Here is a 22,902-nt window from a genome sequence, read left to right as displayed (position 1 = left end):
TATCTGCAATCTGAGGGCCATTTTGTAGTTATGAGTACGGGGAATTTAATTACAGTACTGTCATTTCCTCTCTACTGAACTAATTATCACAATCCAATTCATTAGCGCACCAAAATGCATCCTAAAACTACACTGACTTCTTGCTTATTTGATTCATGTTCCTGCTATCTGCAGTTTTTCACTTCAAAGAAAAAGAAAACTCTATCACCTGGTCTCAAGGCTGAGAAAACCGATAAAGATGCGAAAATCATATTGGATGGATCTCCTAGTACCAAAAGTACTCTGGACAGCTTTCTTGTGAGTCCCCATCACGATAAAAGTCCGGTTAAACCTTCAAAGTCAGATCATGGTGCCGTGCCAAGGCAAGATCCTGTTAAACGGAATTTGACATTGGAGATTGATTTAGCTTCTGAAGTTGCACATAAACCTGTATCTTTGCTGACCAATTTTAGAAGTCCAGTTCATTGCCAAAAGGCTGATGTGCTAAGAGAACCTCAGAAAGAAGCATCATCTGAAAAATCAGATGGGGACATTGGTTCCAATGAATGGAGTGATGTTGTAAGGGGATCTCGTGGGGCAGGTGAGGTTGCAACCTGTTCGCCTGAAGAGGAGATGATTGCGATTGCATCTGGAAAGGGCAACTTGGAACTCCGACAGTTTGCAGCTGATTTTTTATCTTTATATTGCAGGTGCTGTTTTACATCATTATAGTTCCGTTCTTTTCTTTTGAAAATCAACAAACTTGCATAGTATTGCAATATTTGTACATGGTTCTGTGGTTGAGGATTGCTACTTTAAAGTGACTATCTCGCAAAAGCAAAACACAAGTGCCATTCATCAGGCAGGTCCTGTGGCGAATGTGTGTTAGCCCGAAACTCTGATCCAGTCTTCGTGTGGCAATTTGTGTATGAAGAAATGGATGGTTAGAAAAGGATCAAACAGTCAACATTCAACATATAAGGATAACCAACTGTCCACATTCAAGTAATGTATGTGCCTGATAAATTGATCTTCCTGATTTCTGGACTCGTGCAAATCACTGTGTACGTGCCTGATAAATATCCTGGATCTTGAGCATGATTATCAGATTGACACACATGGACTCTTGCCTTTGGAATTCAGATGGGCCGTTGTGAATAGCTTTCCTCTTTGTGGGTTAGTAAAGCATCGTGTTTATATTGTTTATTCACAACGTGTGTCTTTCTTGGATGTAGTTTATACACACATATTTGCCTTATTCCTAGTTTTTCTTGGTCTCAAACTATTCCCCCTTTATCTCAGTGAAGTTCCAGCAAATGAACAGAAGTTGAACAGGCAAAAGAGAAATGGTAGTCCATCTTTGCTAGCTGTAGACAGCAAAACATCCAAGAAGAAGCACTGCATTTCAGATCATAACCACTCCCAAACGTGTTCTGACAGGGATTATTCTGAACATGTGAAGTCTGGATCGAGCCATTATGAAGAAATTGAAGTAAGAGTCAATTAGCCATTTTTACACTTTCAACTTTACAAAGCCCCGCTGAGTGGTAATTCAAACTTTAAATTTAATGCAGGGAACCGGTTGTAAGCAAGGCAAGGAATATGGTAGCACAAGCGTTGAACTTTATGCTAGCTCGAGAAAATGCAATCCAGCACCTAATTCAAGCGTAATTATGGCAGAATGTGTTACACCTGGTCCATCGACCAATGTCACGTCTAATCATGAAACCCCTAATTGGGCATGTAGGAGCTCCATAATTTCTCCTGGAGATGCATTCTGGAATGAAGCCATCCAAATTGCTGATGGTTTATTTGGCCCATTTGATAAATTTTCTGTTCAAGCTTCCAAAACTAATAAGGTCATTGAGGGCCAACATGAGCGAGGAAGCACATGTGTTATAGAAAGTGGAAGGGGTATTGGAAATTCAGCCAAATTAGCGGAAACTGATACTGAACCCAGACACATGGGACTGAACACTTCCATGGAATTGTCAGAGAAGCTTGCCAAAGATAATGGCAAGTTGCCTGCAGTTGTTTTTCACAAAGTATCCCCATTGCCTGTTAGACATTTTGACTTCTCACATGAGGAGAGAAACTCTGATGAGAATGCTCAGCCTCAATGTTTAGAGGAAAACATGAAGGATGTCACTCCTATAGGGAATGGACTTTCTAATAGTTTAACTCGTTGCACGGCTTTAAGAAGTAAACAAAATAACTCAGAAGGGGAACTCATACCTTCTTTACCCATATCTTTGGACATGGACCAGAAGTTTGCAGCTTTGGCTGGCAATGGAGAAATGTGCCAGATTCTAGATGATGCTTCTGCTTCATCCATAGGAGATGGCAAAGGGGGTCTCCCAAGACAAGAGAATGTTCTGGAGAAAGAAACCAAGAATAGTTCCTTTGCTTACTGCAAATATGATGAAGCCACTACTCCATCAAGTTCAAGAGCACTGAATGTCAGTTTACTGCTTAGCAGTTGGCTTCCTTCTGAAATATGCAGCATTTATATGAAGCGAGGCATTTCAAAACTTTATCCTTGGCAGGTTATTTCTGATCTTGTAATGATTTTCACTTCCCCTTGTCACTGTAGAAGTAGTAAAAAAGAATTAAGTTCAGAAACTTTTTGGTTATAGTTATTGGATAGATGGCATGGTTATTGCCAGCAGTAATTTGACCCCAGTTAGAAGAACCATCAGCCTGCTATGGGAAAAAATATAATTTGTTATATTTCTAGCTGTTTGTCCTAAATTATCTTCACCTGTCATCTTGGGGCTTGATTTTTCCCCTTGTTTCATGTATTTCTTGCCACTAGTATCCAGCTTATATTATTTTATCAAGAAAGAAAAGATTACAGACCAAAAGCAATGCCACCTTTTTTCATTTAGTTGGCTTTAGTCCTTTATCTATGCTACTCTCAATCACCTGATTACGTATATAGTCATAAACCCCTTAGAGAAGAGCCTTTTTTCTCATTCTTGCAAATAGATTGCTAGGTTGATAGGTCCAATCTGATGTCTTTAGTATTGAGCGTGCTGCTTCTTTCTCTCTCATTCTGTTTGCGTACAATTGATGTTATGCCGGCTGAAGTTTCTTCCACATTTCTTCAGTCTGTTATTCCTTGACTTGTTATTAGGCGTATTTTAACATGTGTCACCTGCAGTCATGCATTGGGATGTTGTGTACTCTGCAGAAAGTTGTTTGGCTGGTTGACTGTGTTGTGAGTAATAGTCACCATACTTCAAAGCCATGTCTGTAGCTCCCCTGCTTTTACATCGCTGACATTAAGCCTTATATGATTGAAGTTTCATAAGTTTAGATTATTAACTGCACCTATTCTATCTTAATTCTATTGCATTTGAATATATCCCCTCTCGCTCTTTCACTCTTTCTCTCTCTTTCTGAAAGATGGATATTGTTATTTACGTCGTCCAGTTTGTAGGTTGAATGCCTTCAAGTTGATGGTGTCTTGCAGAAAAGAAATCTTGTGTACTGTGCATCTACAAGGTATTAGTTATGATTTATGAAGAACCTGAAGTTCATTTCGAATGTTGCTCATTCTTTCTTTATTTCATCATGAATTTCAGGCTTGGTAAATGTGTTGCAGTCCTATTTATTCCATCATTGTAGTAAATAACCTATACACGTTTAGAAGTGTTGAAATTTTGAGCCCTCAACAAACCCAGATCAATCCTAGGTATTAGAAATTCGGATCTAATACCACCGTTAATTTGTGCACTTTATGGAAGCACGTTTAATGAAGATAGAACGATCAAATAAAGTAGAATAACCAAACAATAAAGCAAGCAACCACAAAACACAAGATATTTTATGTGGAAAACCCTTGCAGGAAAAAACCACAGCACAAAGCGACAAAAATACACAATAATCAAAGCCTTAGAGATTACACTACTCACCTTTTTTGATTACAGACGAAACCTGGATCTCTCCTTGCGATGTGCACTTAGGAAACCCTAGCCCCTTGAGAAAATTCCTTCCCAATCCCTTACAAGCATTTAGAACCCTCTCACCCCGCAAAACCCTTGCCCTTAGAGAAAAAACACTCATATTCTCAAGCCCTAATCGTGATCGGACTTAAATACCCTGATTTGGGCCAATCTGCGTACCCTGTTCGGCCGGCCGGATGTAACCTTCGGTCAGGCCAAACCAAATTGACTGCACTTTTCGGTCGAACCAAAAACATGCAAATCTTCATAGTGTGAATACGAGAAAAATTGCAGAGCATGTTCTTGAGAATTTATATCTTTATTTGAATACATCTCCAATGGTAGTTGTGTCTTGTGTGTTATAGATAACAATATACTATTGTTGAATTTTATATAACTTGCATGAGGAAAACCTGCTCTTTGTTCGCCTTGTACACAATGTATGTGTGTGTGTTTTAATGTGGGAAGCAATGTGAGAAATGTCTCAATTTTACAGCTTCTACAACAACACTAAAAGAAAATTCATGAAATGGACTTTTAGAACCAGGAAATGAGAATGTTAGGCATTATTTTAGCAAAAAAGAGTGTTTGTTACTATTGAGTGGTGATCCTTGCAAAAATGGGCCACAATCTCAAATCATTATTACCGCACATGTGGCCTAGTTGTGTAGCAACACACCAACTTCGACGTCTAAGAACTCAACGCTCTGATCTCCATTGTGGTTGAGTGACCACTCGTTTCCAAGGTCTTGACGGGTACTTCGAGATTAATGGTTTACATCTGTGATTAGACCTCATAAGGTGGCCCAATCAAGTGTTGTTTTTTTTTTGAGAAGAGGAAGGGCATTGTTGTCATTTTAAATTACTGTAGGAGTGAAATCACTCACTGCATTCCGCGATAAGTGATAAGTTAAGAGAATGGAGCTGAAAAAAACCCCTTTTTTTAGTGGATATTGAAATTAAGCATTTAATTATGCGGATTAACAAACGCCTTGAATAAGGGAAAATCATTGAAAATACCAAAATTCAGTGATAAGTGCTGAAAATTAAGTTTGATCAAACAGGCCCTTAGATGGTTTGACCACGTGCAATGGAGATTGAGAATTGCAGTAGTTAGGACCTAGGAGTGAGTTGGTTCGAGTTTAAGGCTCTAAAAGGTCAAGGGGAAGGCTCAAAAGGACGTGGATAGAGGTAGTAAGCTTGAAGACCTGGGTCCCTACTCATGGCTAAGGTAGACCCTGTGGGTTTCAACACTAACGTCATGGGTTCGAGTATCCATGTGGCATGTGTGGGTGCGTGTGTAAAAAAAAAGGGGAAAAAAAGCTTGGGGACCTACGGTTTAACTAAGTATATGGGCCACTGAAGATTTATTGAGGTTTTACATATGCATTGGGGTACCATTGCCACTCTCGTTATATGAATTTATTGATATGTTTGTATTTTATTAAGAATTTTCTTACTTGCAAAGAAGTGCTTCATTATGTGAATTAGCCATGCTTGAATGAAAATCTTAGTATCATGATTGTCTGGCACTGCACCCCCTTCTGATCTTTCTTTAAACTTGCATCCCTGCTTTGAATCATGCTTTGGACTTGCACTCCAGCTCCATATCACTCTTGTGCTTCCTATCTGTTTTTACTTGCTAACATTTTGAAACAGAAGCTTCTCTAGTGTCACACCCAAAGCTCTTGCCACTTTCCTTAATGTTTTGCGCAATGCCTCATCTGAAAAGTCTCTAAGCAATTTGATTATGAGATTTTCCTTTGAAGTGGCTGCTTCTAATCTAATGAATACCTGGTAATTATAAACAAGGAGCACTGGTTAGAGCCTGTATCTTGATGTGTAACTAAGGCAATCTTTTATTTTTCTAAACTTTTTATGTTTTTGCTCTCTTACAAGATAATACTGTTTTCTGCTATTCTGCCATGGCATGGTTAATGTTATATTGAGATATTTCTGATGAATAATGTTATACTACTGAAATTTCTCACTTAAAAGTCATATATTTCCATTATATCATCTTCTGCACTTTTCATCTCTGTCAAGTCTCAATTGATAACCTAAGAACCCAGTGTTAGTTCTGCACCGGTTTTATCTGAAGAGCTGCTAGTGATGTCATGATAAGATTTAATTTATAATCTATCATTGCCATTCTTATCATAAATATAGCTTTCTCCAAGCAATTTGAGGCCTTATCAGGCAACTGTACTATTACTTCCAGGGAACTACCTGGCTAGAACAAGACTGAAACAAGAATTTTCATGATTGCTTGGCAAAGATTTCATGACTGATTACCCAACCAATGTCAATCCTCTTTTAACAGGGCTTGGGGCTGGCTGTTTGTTTGCTTCTAGACAGAATCATTGGAAGCTCTAAATTCATCAAAAGCTAAATCTTTACCTTCTTAGTTTTTATCTTTTTATCTAATTTGAAAACCAACTTTGTCAAAAATAAATTCCTATTTTTGTGTAAAGAAATGCCTAAGTTGTTTCTCAAGAAATGGGGGAAAAAAAACTTTCTAAAGTAGCCTCAGAGTGGATGATGCCCAGTGGTTTCGATTTTCTTTAAAAAACTCGATGTTCTTTGTTGCTCTAGCAAGATAACTTTCTGGGTGCAAGTTAGGCTGGGATGGCCATCTGCATTTCCAAAAGAGAAATGCTAATTTACAGCTCTTGTGATAGTTCTATGAATCTCCCTCCTCATGGTCAACATGGCAAACATTTGGTGATCAAGACTGTTGATCTGGGTGCCACCATGTTGACAGCCATATCCAAAAAGAAAGGGGATTTGAATGTGGTAGCTATCCGATCATTGGCCAGCAAAGGTACATAGAGCAACGGTCCATATTCAACCAGCAAAGCTCACAGCCATTCAATGATCAGAGTTGTCCAAGCATTGGAATTATTTGGCCTCTAGCACATCCAACCAGTGGCGCTCTTGCTCTATGGTCTTGATCAGCAGGGCCCTTAGCCATGTGTAATGTGAGGACAGAGCTGTGTAGAATTTCAAGCATGAGCTGCATACTAGCATCTCTCTTTTCGAAAACAACATGAGAAAAAAATTTAGTTTTCTTTGGAATGAAGCAGTGATAAGCTGTATTTTGCAGAGAGCAAAATGATTGGCATAATAATTAGCCTCAACATTTGTAGTGTATGTGATGCATATATGTATGTTAGCCTCAACATTAGTTGTGATTGGTGATGTATCATGTATGGATGCATGCATGCATGTGGGTTTGTGTGTGTGTGTGTCTATATATATATATATATATTTATCTGTATAGGGGAATTCTAACATCCCCACATTTCCCCAAATCTTTTGAGTGACAGTGGCATGTCCCATAATTGATTTGTATCATTCATTCACTCATACCATTAGTGGTAAGCCATGTTGAAAAAATCATGCCAATTTGATGATCCTAACCATCTGACCATGAAAATTGGACAGTTGATATCGAGTGGAGAAACGAAATGGTTCTGATCATCATCGAGAGACTTCTATTCAATGGGCCCGACCATGAACTGCTTATGATTCCAATGAAGCAGTTTGGTTTGATGATACTAACCATCTGATCTATGGCTTGTAAAAGATAGATGATTGTATGAAGTGGCCCACATAGAAAGGTTAGGCTCATTCAATCAGCATGATTTTTTCACACACAGATTTCCCCCAATGATATGAATGAATCAATGGTATAGATCAATGAATGGCCATGCGACATGTCACTCAAAAGCTCTAGGGATGTTTTTTTTTTTGAAAGATGAGAATTTTATTGAGCCAAAGGCAAAGAAGAGAGGAAAACAAAAAGAGAAGAAAAAAGAACCTAACAGAAGGCAGAAAAATGAAACCACCTAAGAAAACTAGAGAAAGAAAAACAAAATAACACATACAACAACACAGCCAGCTACAAAATGGGGGCTAAGCCAAAAGAAACCAGAAAATGAGAACAGTCAAGGATCCCTATCCCTAAAAAGAAGAAGAACCCTATTGAACACTCTGGCCACTGATATGCTCTGTGGATGTTGCTATTGTCCCCATGATGGTTGAAAATAATTGCAAAAATTGAATACAGATATTGACAGGAGGGTAACTCATTGTATTGGCTGTTGTGGCTTTGTTTTCTCTTGCAGTTTCGCTAGAGAATCCTGTAATGTTTCCAAAAAAGAAGAAAAAAAAGAAATTCAAAATTAGATAATGAATTAAAAGAAAAAAAACCTCCATGTGAACATATGCACATATCTAAGCTTCCTATCATACTATAGCAACATTGAAGGAACCCTAAAACAACCAGTGTTTCCTTCTTGCCTTGTGTTGAAATTGGCAATGCTCTGTTTATATTAGAGCCTATATTCTCAGGCATTCAGTAAAGCTTTGAGGTTTGTCTATCTGATTGTTTTAATTTGCCTTGCTGTCTGACAGTGCTGGTAAAAGTTTTGTTGCTGAGATACTGATGTTGCGGCGAGTCATATCAACTGGAAAAATGGCATTGCTTGTCCTGCCATATGTATCTATTTGTGCAGAAAAGGTCTTTTTATTTTCTTCTTGAGACCAATGGCTAGGTCTGTCAATGGGCCGGGTTCTGCTGTACAGAAGCCCCTTTCTATGTCAGGTCTGAGCTCCCGGGCACAGCCTGAGGGCATGAAGATAAGGCCTCAGAATGACCATGAAATCCATAAATGGGCCTGGATCTGTGCTTGGTCAGCACACAATAGAAAACACTGTCAAAGCTGGGAGAGTGCCCGCCGATTACTTTGTTGGGCAGAAAAAACAAACTGAGGCGCAGCCTGTGGTCTTAAGTATGCGATCCAAGACTTCCATGTGGGTGGGCTGGTCATACCCACCCAATCCATTGACAGCCCCATTAGCAACTTTTATATTTAGTTCTTTTTTATTTATTTAATGACTGCAGCTGACTTCCATTTGCTGCAGGCTGAACATCTGGAAGGAATTCTTGAGCCACTTGGCAAGCATGTTCGAAGTTTTTATGGCAACCAGGGTGGTGGAACACTTCCTAAAGACACTTCTGTAGCTGTCTGTACAATAGAGAAGGCAAACTCTCTTGTTAATAGATTGCTGGAAGACGGGCGTCTTTCAGAGGTTGGAATTATTGTGATAGATGAACTTCATATGGTAAGCTATGTCTCCATCTTTGTTTTTGGTAGTCCGTCTTCTCGTACTTCCAGCATTTCTTTATACTTCAGCTCTTGCTGTCCTCTCATGATCTCTTGTTGATCGAGCCTATTCTACTTTTTAAGTTGTTTATCTGGAATCATCATGCAACTTCAATTCCAATTATGTAGGCAGCTGAATCTCCCATCTGTTCTGTATTTTGATGTTTGAGAACTGTGCAAAGCCTCTTTCCATGCCTTGTTTAACATTTGCTAGTTCTTGGGATAGTTTTATTCCCTGTAATCTATGGTTTTTCAGGGTTGGTCTTGTCATTCAACTGATTTGAAGTGGTCTCTTATTGTGGTTGGTTTCCTAGTAAGTTACCAGCTTACAACTAGGTTTAGAGTTTATAATCTATATAATATTTGCTTTAGAGTCTTGTAATGGAGTCCTTTGGTAGTTCCCTTTTGAGTCGAGGGCTGGTTGTTTCTTGAGCCGTTCAGAACACTTTAAACTATTATTTGCTGTCACTCTTCACTCTTCATGAACCAATGGAAGTTCTCAGCTCAATTAATGGTCTGTGCACTTTCTCTGGCCCTTGTGCACTTGCTGGTTCACTGCTTTACTTCTATGTTTTGGTTTTTGTGCAGAATCTTATGCATTTTTCTTTTTTGAGTTTTCGCTTAGTTGTCTTGCATCTATTCACCATGCTTTGCTATTTTGCATTATAGACTAGCATAACTTTCTGGTACTTACTAATGTTGTCATTGTGTTATGAAGACAAAGTGGAGCGTAAATCAGTCCTAGTTTGTTCTGATGAGAAGGTCAAACCAAAAGTAATTAGAGTTATTAAACTCCCATGTAATTTTACACGCCTCTCGAAGAATGGAAACGATTCTCACTGTTCAGAAAATGAGATGTATACATCCTCTTGCATCTATGATGTACTTTTTTCCTCCCAATGACACCTCTTTCCTATTAGCTTTTTTTTTTGAAGATCGATTAATATCAAAAGTGCATATTTTCCGTCTGTATCATGTTTTCTTGTTTCTATATTAGCTAGTGTGTTTTTGTAGAGATGGCTGTGGTGCTCAAACATCAGCACCATCTTAGTTTTTCTCCCAGCAATTTGGGTTGGCTTTTATAGAATTTGTGGTGCTCAAACATACAATTGTCTGCTGCCTTGATAGGTTGGTGATCAGAACAGGGGCTATCTTTTGGAACTTATGCTGACAAAGCTTCGGTATGCAGCCGGTGAAGGCAATACAGAATCATCTAGTGGAGATAGCTCAGGTACAAGCAGTGGGAAAGCTGATCCTGCTCATGGTTTGCAAATTGTTGGGATGAGTGCAACCATGCCAAATGTAGCAGCTGTAGCTGATTGGCTTCAAGTGAGTGTAAAGTTAACCCTATCCTCGTTTCTTCACAAGGATGTCTCTAGATTTTGAGAAGTAAATCTCTTTATTTTACTCAAATTCTTGGTTCCATCTCTATAAACCACCAGTTGGACTTAAATGAAGCACCTTCGACACTCTTCTCTTATTTGTCAGTCATAATCCATGTTAAACTGTGCTTTGAAACTGATGCCGCAATTTGTTGACGTATGTGACCAGAATGAACAAACCTAATAAATTTTTTTCCTTCTAGAAATTTGTAGTTTATATTTTATCCAAGCTTGTGTTGTTTATGGAGTCTTATCCTAAAATGTGGAGATTATCATGCCACAAAAGCTGCATGTCCCACATCTGGCTACATGTTTCATAAATCCTGCTACTTCTAATAATGAATGCAGGCAGCATTATATCAGACGGATTTCCGACCTGTTCCATTGGAGGAATATTTTAAAGTTGGAAATGCCATTTATAACAAAAAGATGGAACTTGTTCGAACAATTCCAAAAAATGCTGATCTAGGAGGTAAAGATCCAGACAACATTGTGGAATTATGCAATGAGGTAGGAACTGATTCGGTTTTATTCATTTTTCTAGTAAATATTGCTGATTTTAACAGAAGAATCATGTTGTATATATTTTTGGGGTAAATTTGGATACCTGATGCAGGTTGTTCAAGAAGGTCATTCAGTGCTTATATTCTGTTCCAGTCGAAAAGGATGTGAATCAACTGCAAAGCATGTGGCAAAGTTCCTTAAAGAATTCTCTGTCAGCACTCGTGAAGGTGTTTGTGAATTTAGTGATTCTTCTTCAGCTATTGAAGCCTTGCGGAAATGTCCTGCTGGATTGGACCCCATATTAGAGGAAACTCTTCATTCTGGTGTTGCCTACCACCATGCTGGCCTCACGGTAAGCAGATACCTGGTCAACTGGAGTTAAAATTTCCTATCTGGTAACTGGAACTTTCTTTTTATGGTTGCAGGCATTATATCACTTTATTTAGTTTGAACATATGTGGTAATTTAGTTCATTCTGAAAATATTTGGGACTATTCAGTTTGAGTTGCTTCATTATTTTTAATTATTGGGGAGGTTGTTTTGCATTTGAAACAGGTTGAGGAAAGGGAGATTGTTGAAACTTGTTACCGTAGAGGACTTGTACGTGTCTTAACTGCTACATCAACCTTAGCTGCTGGTGTTAACCTGCCTGCTAGGAGGGTCATATTCCGACAACCCAGGATTGGCCGTGATTTCATTGATGGCACAAGATACAAACAAATGGCTGGTCGTGCTGGTCGGACTGGAATAGACACAAGAGGCGAAAGTGTATGTTCTGTTCATATTGCATGTTTTACACCTTTCATTTGATGTTCTTGGTTGCTGGTAGTCTGGTACTCACTAAAATCAAAGAAGTACAATGCTGGTCTCTTTCACTGCTAGAGTATGTTTTGGGCCTGTTGATTTAAATTTTGTTGCAATAATATGTTAATTTTCTTAGTATTTAATGTAAATTTCCTGATAGCAACACGCAGCTATGCACATCTTTCACAAAAAGATAGAGACTTCAGCTAACATCAGATTGATTTGGTTTTCTGTATTTGTTTCAACCAGATACTGATATGCAAGCCAGAAGAAGTTAAAAGAATTGCAGCTGTGCTTAACGACAATTGCCCACCATTGCAGTCTTGCTTGTCTGAAGATAAAAATGGAATGACTCATGCAATCTTAGAAGTTGTCGCTGGTGGAATTGTTCAGACTGCAAATGACATTCATCGATATGTTAGGTGTACGCTTCTCAATTCGACGAAACCATTTCAAGACGTAGTAAAATCTGCTCAGGATTCTCTTCGCTGGCTGTGCCATAGGAAGTTTCTTGAATGGAATGAAGAAACTAAGTTGTACAGCACCACACCTCTTGGGCGTGCATCTTTTGGCAGTTCTCTCTGCCCTGAAGAATCACTTGTAAAGATTCATAATTTAACTTCTTTGTTGTGTTTTGAAGCCAGAGTTTCTCTTTGAGATCATTCTTCTTCTTATTGTTATCTTTGTTGCTGCTGCTGCTATTTCTGTGGTTGTTTTTATTATTCTTCTGCTTGATTGAGCAGAAGGTTTTCTTTATTTCGTAGGTCGTTCTGGATGATCTTTCAAGGGCAAGAGAAGGATTCGTTCTCTCATCTGATCTGCATTTAGTTTACTTGGTCACGCCCATTAATGTTGATGTTGAACCAGATTGGGAATTGTATTATGAAAAGTTCATGCAGCTGTCTGTGCTTGACCAGGTAAAATTTTGCTTCTCATGTGCTCATAGCTTGGTCTGTATTTTTAAGTCAGTTGTTTATTAGTAGGGATCTTGCCAGTTTCGTCTTTTATTCATTGTTGTGAACTATGAGTCTATGACAACATCATTGTGCACCTTTTCTTTCATATGGATGTGGATTGAAATGATTTGATTTACCTTCTACAAATTGCATTCTCATAGTTACCTTAAAAAAATCATCATAGTTCAAAATGACATTTTTCGCATTTAGGTTTCTGTCTCAGCCAAGCAATACTTGAACTGGGTTCAGTGATGACATCTTGGCATACATGATGGAATTCTAATCCTATACGTACTTGAAAGTTTAGATCCCCATTCATATAATCAGAGAGTGGGGAGCATTCAGTCATGGTTCATATTTTATTAGAATTATCATTTCAATTTTGTACAGACTACCATTGCTATATGAAGATGTCACATTTGCCAAATATGTAGATTTAGTTTGTGTGCCCGATTAACTTGGTGAGCTGATATACTGGCTGAGGTTTACTGTCCACTTATCTTGCGTGTTTTGTAAACTTTGTTGAAATGTTGCTTGCCTTTCTGTGTCAACTGTCAACACAACTAGGTACATTCTTAAAAGTTTCGGTGTGTTGTGAATTATGTTCAAATCACATTTTTGACGGAAATATTTTGCACCCCCCTGCAATTGGAAAGTTGTGGAAAGTTGAATCCGCATTGATCGGAGCATCCCTTTCTCCCTTCTCCCCCCAAATCAATATTCTGCCCATTTCATAAAGGACACAGAAAGTGGGTTGTTTGTTTTGAGTAAGAATCAATGGAACCCAACTGCATTCTTATGTCACCCAAGCACAATCTTCAATCGTCCTTCGCTTCCTAGTTCCTACTGGATAGCAAAATAGGTATGGTATTCCTGAAACACTCAAATGAACTTTTCCTGGTAGGGATATTGCTTATGTTCCCAGTATCTGTCTTATGATTTTGTTTCCATTTGAAGTCACATCTAGCATTTCCTAAGCTCATTTTTGGTAATGGACTGACCGTAGTTATCTTGCACTCTTTTGTTTCTTGTTTCAAGGAATGACTCTTTTCTGTCTCAAACGTGTAAAGATTCTGGGTTATACGTTGGTGCAATAATATTGTAGATCTCTAATGAGATATATGCATTTGGCTGCCTTCTTTACCTGGTAGCATTTTTTGCAATAATATTGTAGATCTCTGATGAGATATATGCATTTGTCAGCCTCCTTTCCGTGGTAGTATTTTATTGATCATGCATGTTATTTTGCCATGTACTTTGTTGCTGTTGATCACTTATGGTTTTTCTGTTATGAGATGCAGTCTGTTGGCAACCGAATTGGGGTAGGAGAACCTTTCTTGATGCGCATGGCACATGGTGCACCTGTGCACATTCAGGATAAATCAAGAGGGAATAAGAAAGGGGAACGTGGTAGACCTCAAAGCGTAATTGTTGCTACTTACAACTCTACGCTTTCAGATGAACAAACCATTCGTGTGTGTAAAAGGTTTTACGTGGCGCTCATGTTGTCAAGACTTGTGCAGGTGACCTTTTCATTTTATAGGCATTGAGTGTCTCTCAGAAGTCTGGTTTCATATGTTTTCTGTATTCATTGTGGTATCTCAAAGAAGCCACAATGAATTTCTTTTGTGGCATAAGGGCGGATGCTCTTGTTTGACAGTCAATCCGGTCTTTTAATAGGTTATGTTGTTATGTGATCAATGCTTCAATTGGTGATATTTAATGTTCAACTTGTCAGAATGTTTAATTATTTTCTGGTCGGTGTAGTATGGAAGCTCAAAAACATTTATGATTCTTCATCAGTTGATCCTTTAAAGGCTTCTTCATTATTGGCTGGCTTATTTATACTTCAATGTTTAGTTCCCCTTTCTCTTTTGCCTTCTTTTTTTCAATATCAAGTTGCTGTTTTTCTGTGCTACACTCAACACATATCATGTACCATGGATAATGCATGAATGAGTCACTTTTTAACCTTTTGCATTTAAAGAACTTGAGGGTAATTGAACCAAGTTGTTAAAATATGTGACATTGTTTACCTGACTTTGTCTCTTCCAGTAGAAAGGGCATTCAAGTTTTGGGGATGGCGCAAGTATGGAAACTTGATTCATCCAGGCCACATGTCCATCAGAGTGTTCCCAGATGGTCCCACAAGCTGGCTGATTGAAGGCCAGGTGCTTCCAAGGTTCCTGATCAACGATCTGACAGATGCAACTGTCCAAATTTAAAATCTGGACCACATCAGTGGTCTAGATTTGCCTAATTGAGGATCTGGACCAGGCCAAGGGTCTATGGGCACAAATTAATGATCTGATTGGACTATGGGATCCACAGGTTCCATCTGGTGATGACTTTTGGCCTCAATCAGTTGTGTTATTAACACACACGTGCAACAGTACAACATAAATACTGCAATACGCTTGTAAACAAGCGTCATATGGTTCATACATGAAGATTCGAACTGGTTTGGAGTCTCTAGCTGGCATGAAATGATATCTGGTGGCATTAAATTGTATTAATAGCTGTGAACCATAGCCTCTCACATATTTTAAGTATTATATGCAACAATAGGGTGTACAGTCTATAAACAACCCCGTACGGCTGGTGCTTTGGAGACAGATTAGAGTTGGGCTCTTTAGTTGCTGTTTTTAACGTGTTCTTATTGAAGAACACTTCAAGTAGATTAGAAAAGGTCACTTTTGTCGACCAATATGGTTTTATTTATGGTTTTTCATTAATTATGTTACCATTGGGATTCTTCCCTTGGCCTTTTGGCATTAATTTAGAAAGATCACGTGATTATTACTATGAAAGAGGCCAAACTTATGGACTTGGAAGGATGGTTACTGATATTTTGAAAATGAAATAAGTTTACTTTTCCTTGGTTAAAGATATTTTGAAAATGAAACGAGTTTATTTTTCCTTAGTTTCCAACAATGGGATTCTGGTTTCTAAAGTTGAGATGCATTTAGAAGCCTTTGGTGTGATGCCTTAGGCTAGTTGGGCTGGAGCGATTCTGTGCAATTTCCAATTTATTACTGCCTAGTTTTGGATTCTATTGAAGCAATATTTTAGTTCTTCATGTGGTTGCATCAAAACCATATCCCGATCACTCAATGACGTCTTCTTTTTCCCTGGTATGACATTTCTAGAATGTGTATTTGAGCAAAATTACAGAAAATGGATAGCCATCTCTACAGAATGAGTTTTTTAGCATTCTTAGATAACAGTCTGGTGTATGAATTGGATTGCTTGCAACAGTTAACGCTTAACTAATCACTTGAGGGTAAATAAATTAGGCTGTTAAAATATTTAACTTTGTTGACCAGATCTGTTAGCTCCTCTGTTAAAATATGTAACCTTTCGTCTTTTTCTTGGGTATATGACATTCATAGAATGTGAATTTGAGAAACATTACAGAAAATGGATGTCTTCAGGATGATCCTTGTAACATTCTTTAAATTTCTATTGCCCTTCTTGTTTTTGTTTCAAACATTTCATATTTTTTTGAAAGGTGAACGATTTTATTAAGGCCGGAACGATTTTATTAAGGCCGAAGATGAAAGAATTGCAAATCAGACCTAGAATGGGGGAAAAAACTCTCACCTAAACCTTTAAGGCTAAGGCTCACCCCATTACATTCAATTTAGCTCTGCTTAAAATCTCTGTCACCTGCCAACTACGGTTCCTAAAACAATGATTGTTCATTTCCCCCCAAAAGAACCAAGTGCCAGCCAACAATGAAAGACTCCATATTGTTCATCAATTGGTCAATGGCTGAACAGAAGAAGAGCCGTCACTACTATAGATAAAGACTAGGACCCAGCAAGCAACGGTTTTGAAGCCAGCAAGCAACGGCTTCAAAGCCGTTGTGCGCATTGGCGCTCAGTAGTTTTGAAGCTGACAAACGTATGTGTGCTAGCACATTTTACCTCAGTAATAAGCTTTGAAGCCAGCTGAAAAATTTATGAGCACGCTTCTTGCATCAATGACTCAAATAGCTATAGAAACTTTGTTTGTACTTATTGCTCTTCTACCTTACCAAGCGACCTCTAATAATTGCAACCTTGGATCTTGCACACCTCGTTGTCCCTTTTAAAGACTTCTCTTCTTTTTTATTCCTAAATCGCTGATGTAAAGGTTGATTCTTTTGGTGCTTGGTGCCATTTACCCAATAAGTTCTCTCCATGTATGATGTCATTCATGCCATTACCTGTTTCATTGGTTGTTCTGCTTGTCCGTCTCAATTTACATGTTCTTGAATCTTCTTTTTTCTACCTACTGCTTGCAGTTCTCAGACTGAATGTAGAACTTGTAGGTGCAGTTTATCACTGATGTTCAATTCTGTTAATCCAATTGAATTTGTTCACATAGTTACGTTTACTGAACAAACGAGAAGTCTATTTTTTTCTGGTTTTGAAATTGTTGAAGATTCATTCTGTGCATGAGGTGTGCAGGAGGTATCTGTGGTTGACGTTTGTGAAGCCTTCAAAGTGTCCAGAGGCATGGTTCAGGCCTTACAAGAGAATGCTGGCAGGTTCGCTTTGATGGTTTCTTTGTTTTGTGAAAGACTTGGGTGGAATGATCTGGAAGGCTTGGTTGCAAAGTTCCAAAATCGGGTTTCATTTGGAGTCAGAGCGGAGATTGTAGAACTCACTAATATTCCATATGTTAAGGTAAATTTGTTTTCTGGCAAATATTCCTGTAAAGGACTGATATCCATGCATGTGTAATTGATTTACCACTTCCATTGTTCTTTTTTTGGAATGTCTGAAGCTGTCTGCATCATGCATTTCATTTTTATTGTAGGGTTCTCGTGCCCGGGCACTCTACAAAGCTGGCTTGCGCACCCCACTCGCTATTGCTGAAGCATCACTTTCGGAAATAGTCAAAGCTCTTTTTGAATCTTCTTCATGGGCTTCCCAAGGTGAGATGTAGGAAAATCATGAGAATATCAAGATATGAATTCTTCCATTTTAAGTTGTTATTAACTATTGATGCATGATATTATCATGTCAATTCCCAATTTCAATAGTGTTTAGGAATTGTGAGTAGGCATATTTGGTTCTTATAGAAAAGGTTTAAGTCGCATATAGTTTTGCTCTAGAGTAAAACTAGATATATAGAATCATGTGGTAGCTAAGCTGACAGTAATTTCTTTTTTCATTTGTGACTTATATGGTAAAAAATGAGGCCAATTGTTTTACCTGTGTCATGGTGGGCCACATTCGAGAGAGCGAGGCACATGCTATATGAGTTTTTGTATTTTTGGAAACAATATGATAAAGGGAGAATAGTATAACTAGGATAAATTGCACTGTCATAAAAAAAAGGAAATATATTATGTGGATTCCATTTGACCATTCTTTCTTGGCTTAATAATTTGAGCATAGATATCCGTTTTGGCAAGTGGCCTATACATTTGTGGTTAACATTTTGGAAAAGTGCCTTTGATTGTTCTAAGGGTCTATTTTGCATTGCTTCTAGGAAGTGCAGAATTGATTCACATAGATAATTCATTGGAATTGTTTATGGAGAATTGCTTAGGTGAAAAGACTCATGTTTGGTAGACATGCATGGAAAAAATTTCTTATAGTAATTTGCTTTTTCAAAAAGGAAAAAAAGTTTAATTACAACTTGAAATTGTCGCAAGTGCACCCCACATCAAAACTCCATGTGGGTCCTGGTTCACACTTCACATGGCACACTGCATGCATATCAGAGATCCATGTCATCAAGGCAATGCTCACTGCGAGCATGTATTTGGGTTTACTATGCCCACATGCATGTATAAAGAAGCTCATGTATGTGGCAACACATTTGCAAGCATGGGACATAGGTATGACATCCAATCCATCCATCATGTATGTGCAGCCACTATGTTGATGCATTCTCAAGATTCAGGTCAGTAAATGATGTAGCTAACGGAAGAAAATTGGCAACCACATGCAGTTGTATCAAACCCTAGGACCAAATTATGCCCCAAACACACCCAATCTAAGATAGAGTTTCTTCTACTACCAACGAAAGGAAAAAATATGTAAAACCAGCGAATAATTGAAGCTCTCACCAATTTTGATGACCTGGATCATACGCCCCACGCGTGCAAATGTTCAATTGCACAAACCCTAGCCCAAGGCTTGTAGAAAAGATAAGAAAATGTCCCAAAACATGTTGGACAAATTTTATTACTGAGTTTTATATGAAAGGGAACAAAAGAAAAGCTCTAAAACTAATCTGGGCCTTACATCAAAGCATAACCATGGGTTGGATGTTATAATCTCAACTTGACAATTTTATTTTCAAGGAAAAAGACTAAATTACCCCTATTTACTTGAGTGAGATTATAAGCAAAGCAAGACAAATTAAAATTCGTCTAAAAATAAAGAAAAAATGTGACTTAAGAAAAATGCCACCAAAAAGCATTTTTGTGGACTTGAAAGTGTACTATGGGTACCATAATGTATGGTTCATTGATTGGTCTATGGGTTTGGCCCATTATGGAAATATGTGGGCCCATTTCCACCCTCGAATCCATGCTAAAACTCATTGGCAAGTAAATCATCCTGATCCGTCAATATTAAGTCGTCCATGTCCTCATCAGTAAACTAATCAGGTGGGTAACTATTTAGGAAACAGTTTACCACTTCAAAAAACTTGTTTGAAGTTTTTTAGACATCCACTTGTTTCTGACATCATGGCCCACCTGATGAGTGCACCAGCCTTGATTATTGGGTGAGAGCATCTTGATAGACCCACATAATGGGTGGCTTTGATGTTGCATGTCGGGCACAATAGCACATGCGATGCCATGTAGACGGTATATGCCATGGACATGCTTGGCTGTAGCACAACTATAGGAGAGCTTTGCCATATCATATCTGAGATTGGATTTGGAAAGATCCTTCGAAGTTGCTTTGTATCTATAATATTCCTACAAACGGGGGCATGTGATATGTATTGTAGCTATTTGCTAGTTTATAATGTCATGGTTCACTTAGTGTACATGCCTGATTTTTGGGCGAGAACATGTTGACGGGTGGGTCAATAATTTATAACATCGGAGAGATTGAGAAGGATGCTCATAGAATTAGAGCTAGGTGGATGAAGTGGAGATGAGCTTCTACAGTTTCGTGTGATCACCCGCATACCAATTAAATTGAATGGGATATTTTATAGGACAGCTATGAGACCAACCATGCTTATGGGACAAAATGTTTTGCAGTTAACAAATATCATGTTCATAGAATGAGTGTGGCTGAAATGAGGATGTCGAGATGTATTAGCGTCAAGACGAGCAAGTATAGAATTAAAATGAACACATTCGAGGGAATCTACTAGTAGCTCGAATTAGTATTAAGATGAGAGAAAGTAAACTTAGATGGTTTGGCCATTTGTCTTAGAGATCAAGAATGTACCCGTTAATGATGAGTTGGTTCAAGTTGATGGCTATATAAGGGGAAGGCCCAAAATGATGTGGGTGGAGGTAGTAAGAAATGATTGGTGACTTGTGGTTTAATTGAGGATAGGGTCCTTGATGGAGTGGAATCGCATAACGAGATTCATTTAGCTGACCCCAATTTAGGACTTGGGATAAGGCTTAGATGACAATGATGATGATGATCATGTTGATAGGTGGGCCCACCTGATGGATGGTTCTGATAATGCATTTGTTTTCACCTTGGCATATGTGATGGTGTGTAGATGATCATGTAAATAGCAGTAATTTTGATGCCTCTTTTTAAAGAGGGAGTTTATTTGATATTTTGGTAGAGTATGATGCTTGAACATAGGGACTCATAAATGGTACATGTGGGATACATATCGCAAGTTAAACTGACCAAATTGTTGAACCCATTGTGAATAACTCACAATCCCAATAAACAATCCCAACCTTTTGACTTGTGGACGCTTGTTGAAATAGAATGTTTTGATTTTTTTTCAACTGTCCCATAGATCTCCACTGATTGGATAATCAGATCATCAAATAGGGCGCAGTTTTTGTTCAAGATGCATCATGCATAAAAAATGGAACCCATACTTTTGGTAAGTTCAATTTGAATTACTTGTATGTGACATGCAATTTCTAGGCGCCCACACATCATCCATCACACTATGCTAGAGTATCAAAGTTTTCCTCTTTTTATAGTCACGATTTAATGAGGGATGTTGTGGGGCGGAACTTGTGTCATAAATCCAGGCAGACAGCATATGCTTTCGTGACCTGGGCCATTCATCAGGTGTACACTGTAATCATGCCATGGGCCAAAATTAATAGTGGTTGCTGATCAGACAGGTCAAACTTGTATGAGAAAAAGGGCAGTGGGAAACGGAGTCCAACAATCCAGATTCAGTGTCCATGCGTGGCTCACCTGATGAGTGTGCTACCCTGACAGTGTGCTTTGCGTGATGAATGGCCCAGATCTCTAACAAATGTGCCGGACGCATAGTTCTCTGACACATGTTCCTCCTCTCGAATGACCATCTGCCTGTTTAGTGCAAAAGGCCTCTTGGAAATATGTCCTTACATTTGTCTCCTATACACAACTTACTCATTATATTAGTTTTAGATGTTGCCAAACCATTCTGGTTGCACCATGCTGCCATGCCTATACCTTGATGACGTACATACTTATCTTTTGCTTTTGTTGTGTTTCTGCGTATTTCATGCACACCTCTTGTTGAGATTGGATTCTATTTCAGTCCTTTTCATGTGGGCTATTGGGGTTTCCTACTTTCATTTTCAGTCTATTTCCTTTTCTGTTTTCATATACTCTGTGTAATCTTTTAAGGACTATTAATTTTTCATTTATCATTTTTCATCTGCTAGTTTTGATTATACCATATTTGACTACTGAATGTTTAGAAGGTTCCACAATGCGACGCGTACAATTGGGAGTTGCCAAGAAGATTAAGAATGGTGCACGCAAAATTGTTCTTGACCAAGCTGAAGAAGCAAGAGTAGCAGCTTTTTCAGCTTTCAAATCGCTTGGGGTTCTTGTTCCTCAGCTTTCCCAGCCCTTACTGCCCACTGCCATTGGGAACTCCATCATGCAAGAAGGCGTTAACTCCATCATGCAAGAGGGCGGTAACTCCATCATGCAAGAGGGCGGCATGGTTTCTTCTAGCGAAGGCACTACTAGTGGCTTTGGTAATAAACAACCTAACGAAGATGTTCAACTTGCACCTAGTATATCTGAAGCGGAAGGAAATAAGAAACTTTGCGATTTAGCTCAAGACCATAGAATTATTGAGTTAATTTGTGAATCAAATACTAGCATGGGCATTGCAGGGGAAGTAAACTCCATTGGTGCCATGCAATATAACTGTAAAGATGGTGCCAGTGGAACATCGATTGAAGTGCCTGCTCTATATCACGGTCCTGAGTTCAAAGCAATTATCAACAACACCAAAAATTCGGAGTCGTCCTTCTGTCAGAGGTTGGGAAATCATTGCAACAGTAACAGGACACCTAATGGGCATCTTGACAATGAAGAGCATGAAGGGAACAGAGAAAAAGATCTATCGAACTGTATGAACGGCAGTATTACTGAGAAAGGTCCTGTTAATGCAAATAATGTGCCTGGTGGGTTTGACTCTTTCTTGGATCTGTGGGAAACAATCAGCGAGTTCTATTTTGATGTTCACTTCACCAAGAGATCTGAGCAGAACACTTCTGTCCAGTTTGAAATTCATGGCATAGCCATCTGCTGGGAAAACTCACCTGTCTACTACGTCAGCCTTTCCAAGGATCTGATATCTTCTGACAAGCTAAATTTAACTGGCAGTTGCAATGATTCTTGTGGGACTGCAGCTGAGGATAATACAGAACTTTTAGCTCCAAGTTATTTGTGGGAAAGAGCTAAACACAGATGGAGTAGGATAGCTAAGATTATGGAATGTGTTGATGTTAGAAAAGTCACTTGGAACTTGAAAGCTCAGATTCAGGTCTTCAAGAACCCTGGTGTTTCCATTCATAAATTTGGTAGGCTAAGCCTTGAAGAAAAAGAGAGGATTGGTATCAAGCTGAGAGCCAATTCCTATTTGTGGCTACCTTCCATTTCAGTGAAAGATGCAGTCGATATGTGCGTTGTGGTGTGGATCCTATGGCCTGATGAGGAAAGCAGCTCCACTCCAAATCTTGAGAAGGTAGCTCTGAACG

General features: G+C 38.6%; 1 protein-coding gene across 18 annotated transcripts in view; it reads left to right on the top strand.

Moving 5' to 3' along the window:
- LOC131223099 (helicase and polymerase-containing protein TEBICHI) overlaps positions 1 to 22,902 on the top strand; it is a 32,099-nt gene that overhangs the window by 1,319 nt on the left and 7,878 nt on the right. For 16 of the 18 annotated variants that reach the window (XM_058218388.1, XM_058218405.1, XM_058218403.1 and 13 more), the window contains exons 2-17: positions 175 to 689; positions 1,282 to 1,471; positions 1,554 to 2,525; positions 3,422 to 3,486; positions 8,346 to 8,451; positions 8,856 to 9,056; positions 10,226 to 10,426; positions 10,828 to 10,989; positions 11,096 to 11,335; positions 11,539 to 11,751; positions 12,037 to 12,387; positions 12,552 to 12,704; positions 14,045 to 14,266; positions 17,198 to 17,416; positions 17,550 to 17,667; positions 21,607 to 22,889. In XM_058218388.1, coding sequence (XP_058074371.1) covers positions 175 to 689; positions 1,282 to 1,471; positions 1,554 to 2,525; positions 3,422 to 3,486; positions 8,346 to 8,451; positions 8,856 to 9,056; positions 10,226 to 10,426; positions 10,828 to 10,989; positions 11,096 to 11,335; positions 11,539 to 11,751; positions 12,037 to 12,387; positions 12,552 to 12,704; positions 14,045 to 14,266; positions 17,198 to 17,416; positions 17,550 to 17,667; positions 21,607 to 22,889 — 5,211 coding nt within the window. The remainder of the gene's footprint in view (positions 1 to 174; positions 690 to 1,281; positions 1,472 to 1,553; positions 2,526 to 3,421; positions 3,487 to 8,345; positions 8,452 to 8,855; positions 9,057 to 10,225; positions 10,427 to 10,827; positions 10,990 to 11,095; positions 11,336 to 11,538; positions 11,752 to 12,036; positions 12,388 to 12,551; positions 12,705 to 14,044; positions 14,267 to 17,197; positions 17,417 to 17,549; positions 17,668 to 21,606; positions 22,890 to 22,902) is intronic. The other 2 variants (XM_058218400.1, XM_058218404.1) reach the window with 2 other exon arrangements.

Source organism: Magnolia sinica, chromosome 13 (genome assembly GCF_029962835.1).
Source record: "Magnolia sinica isolate HGM2019 chromosome 13, MsV1, whole genome shotgun sequence".
In the NCBI taxonomy this organism is placed as follows: domain Eukaryota; kingdom Viridiplantae; phylum Streptophyta; class Magnoliopsida; order Magnoliales; family Magnoliaceae; genus Magnolia; species Magnolia sinica.
The sequence above is the reverse complement of the archived record's forward strand: the minus strand, read 5'-3'. Positions and strand labels throughout refer to the sequence as shown.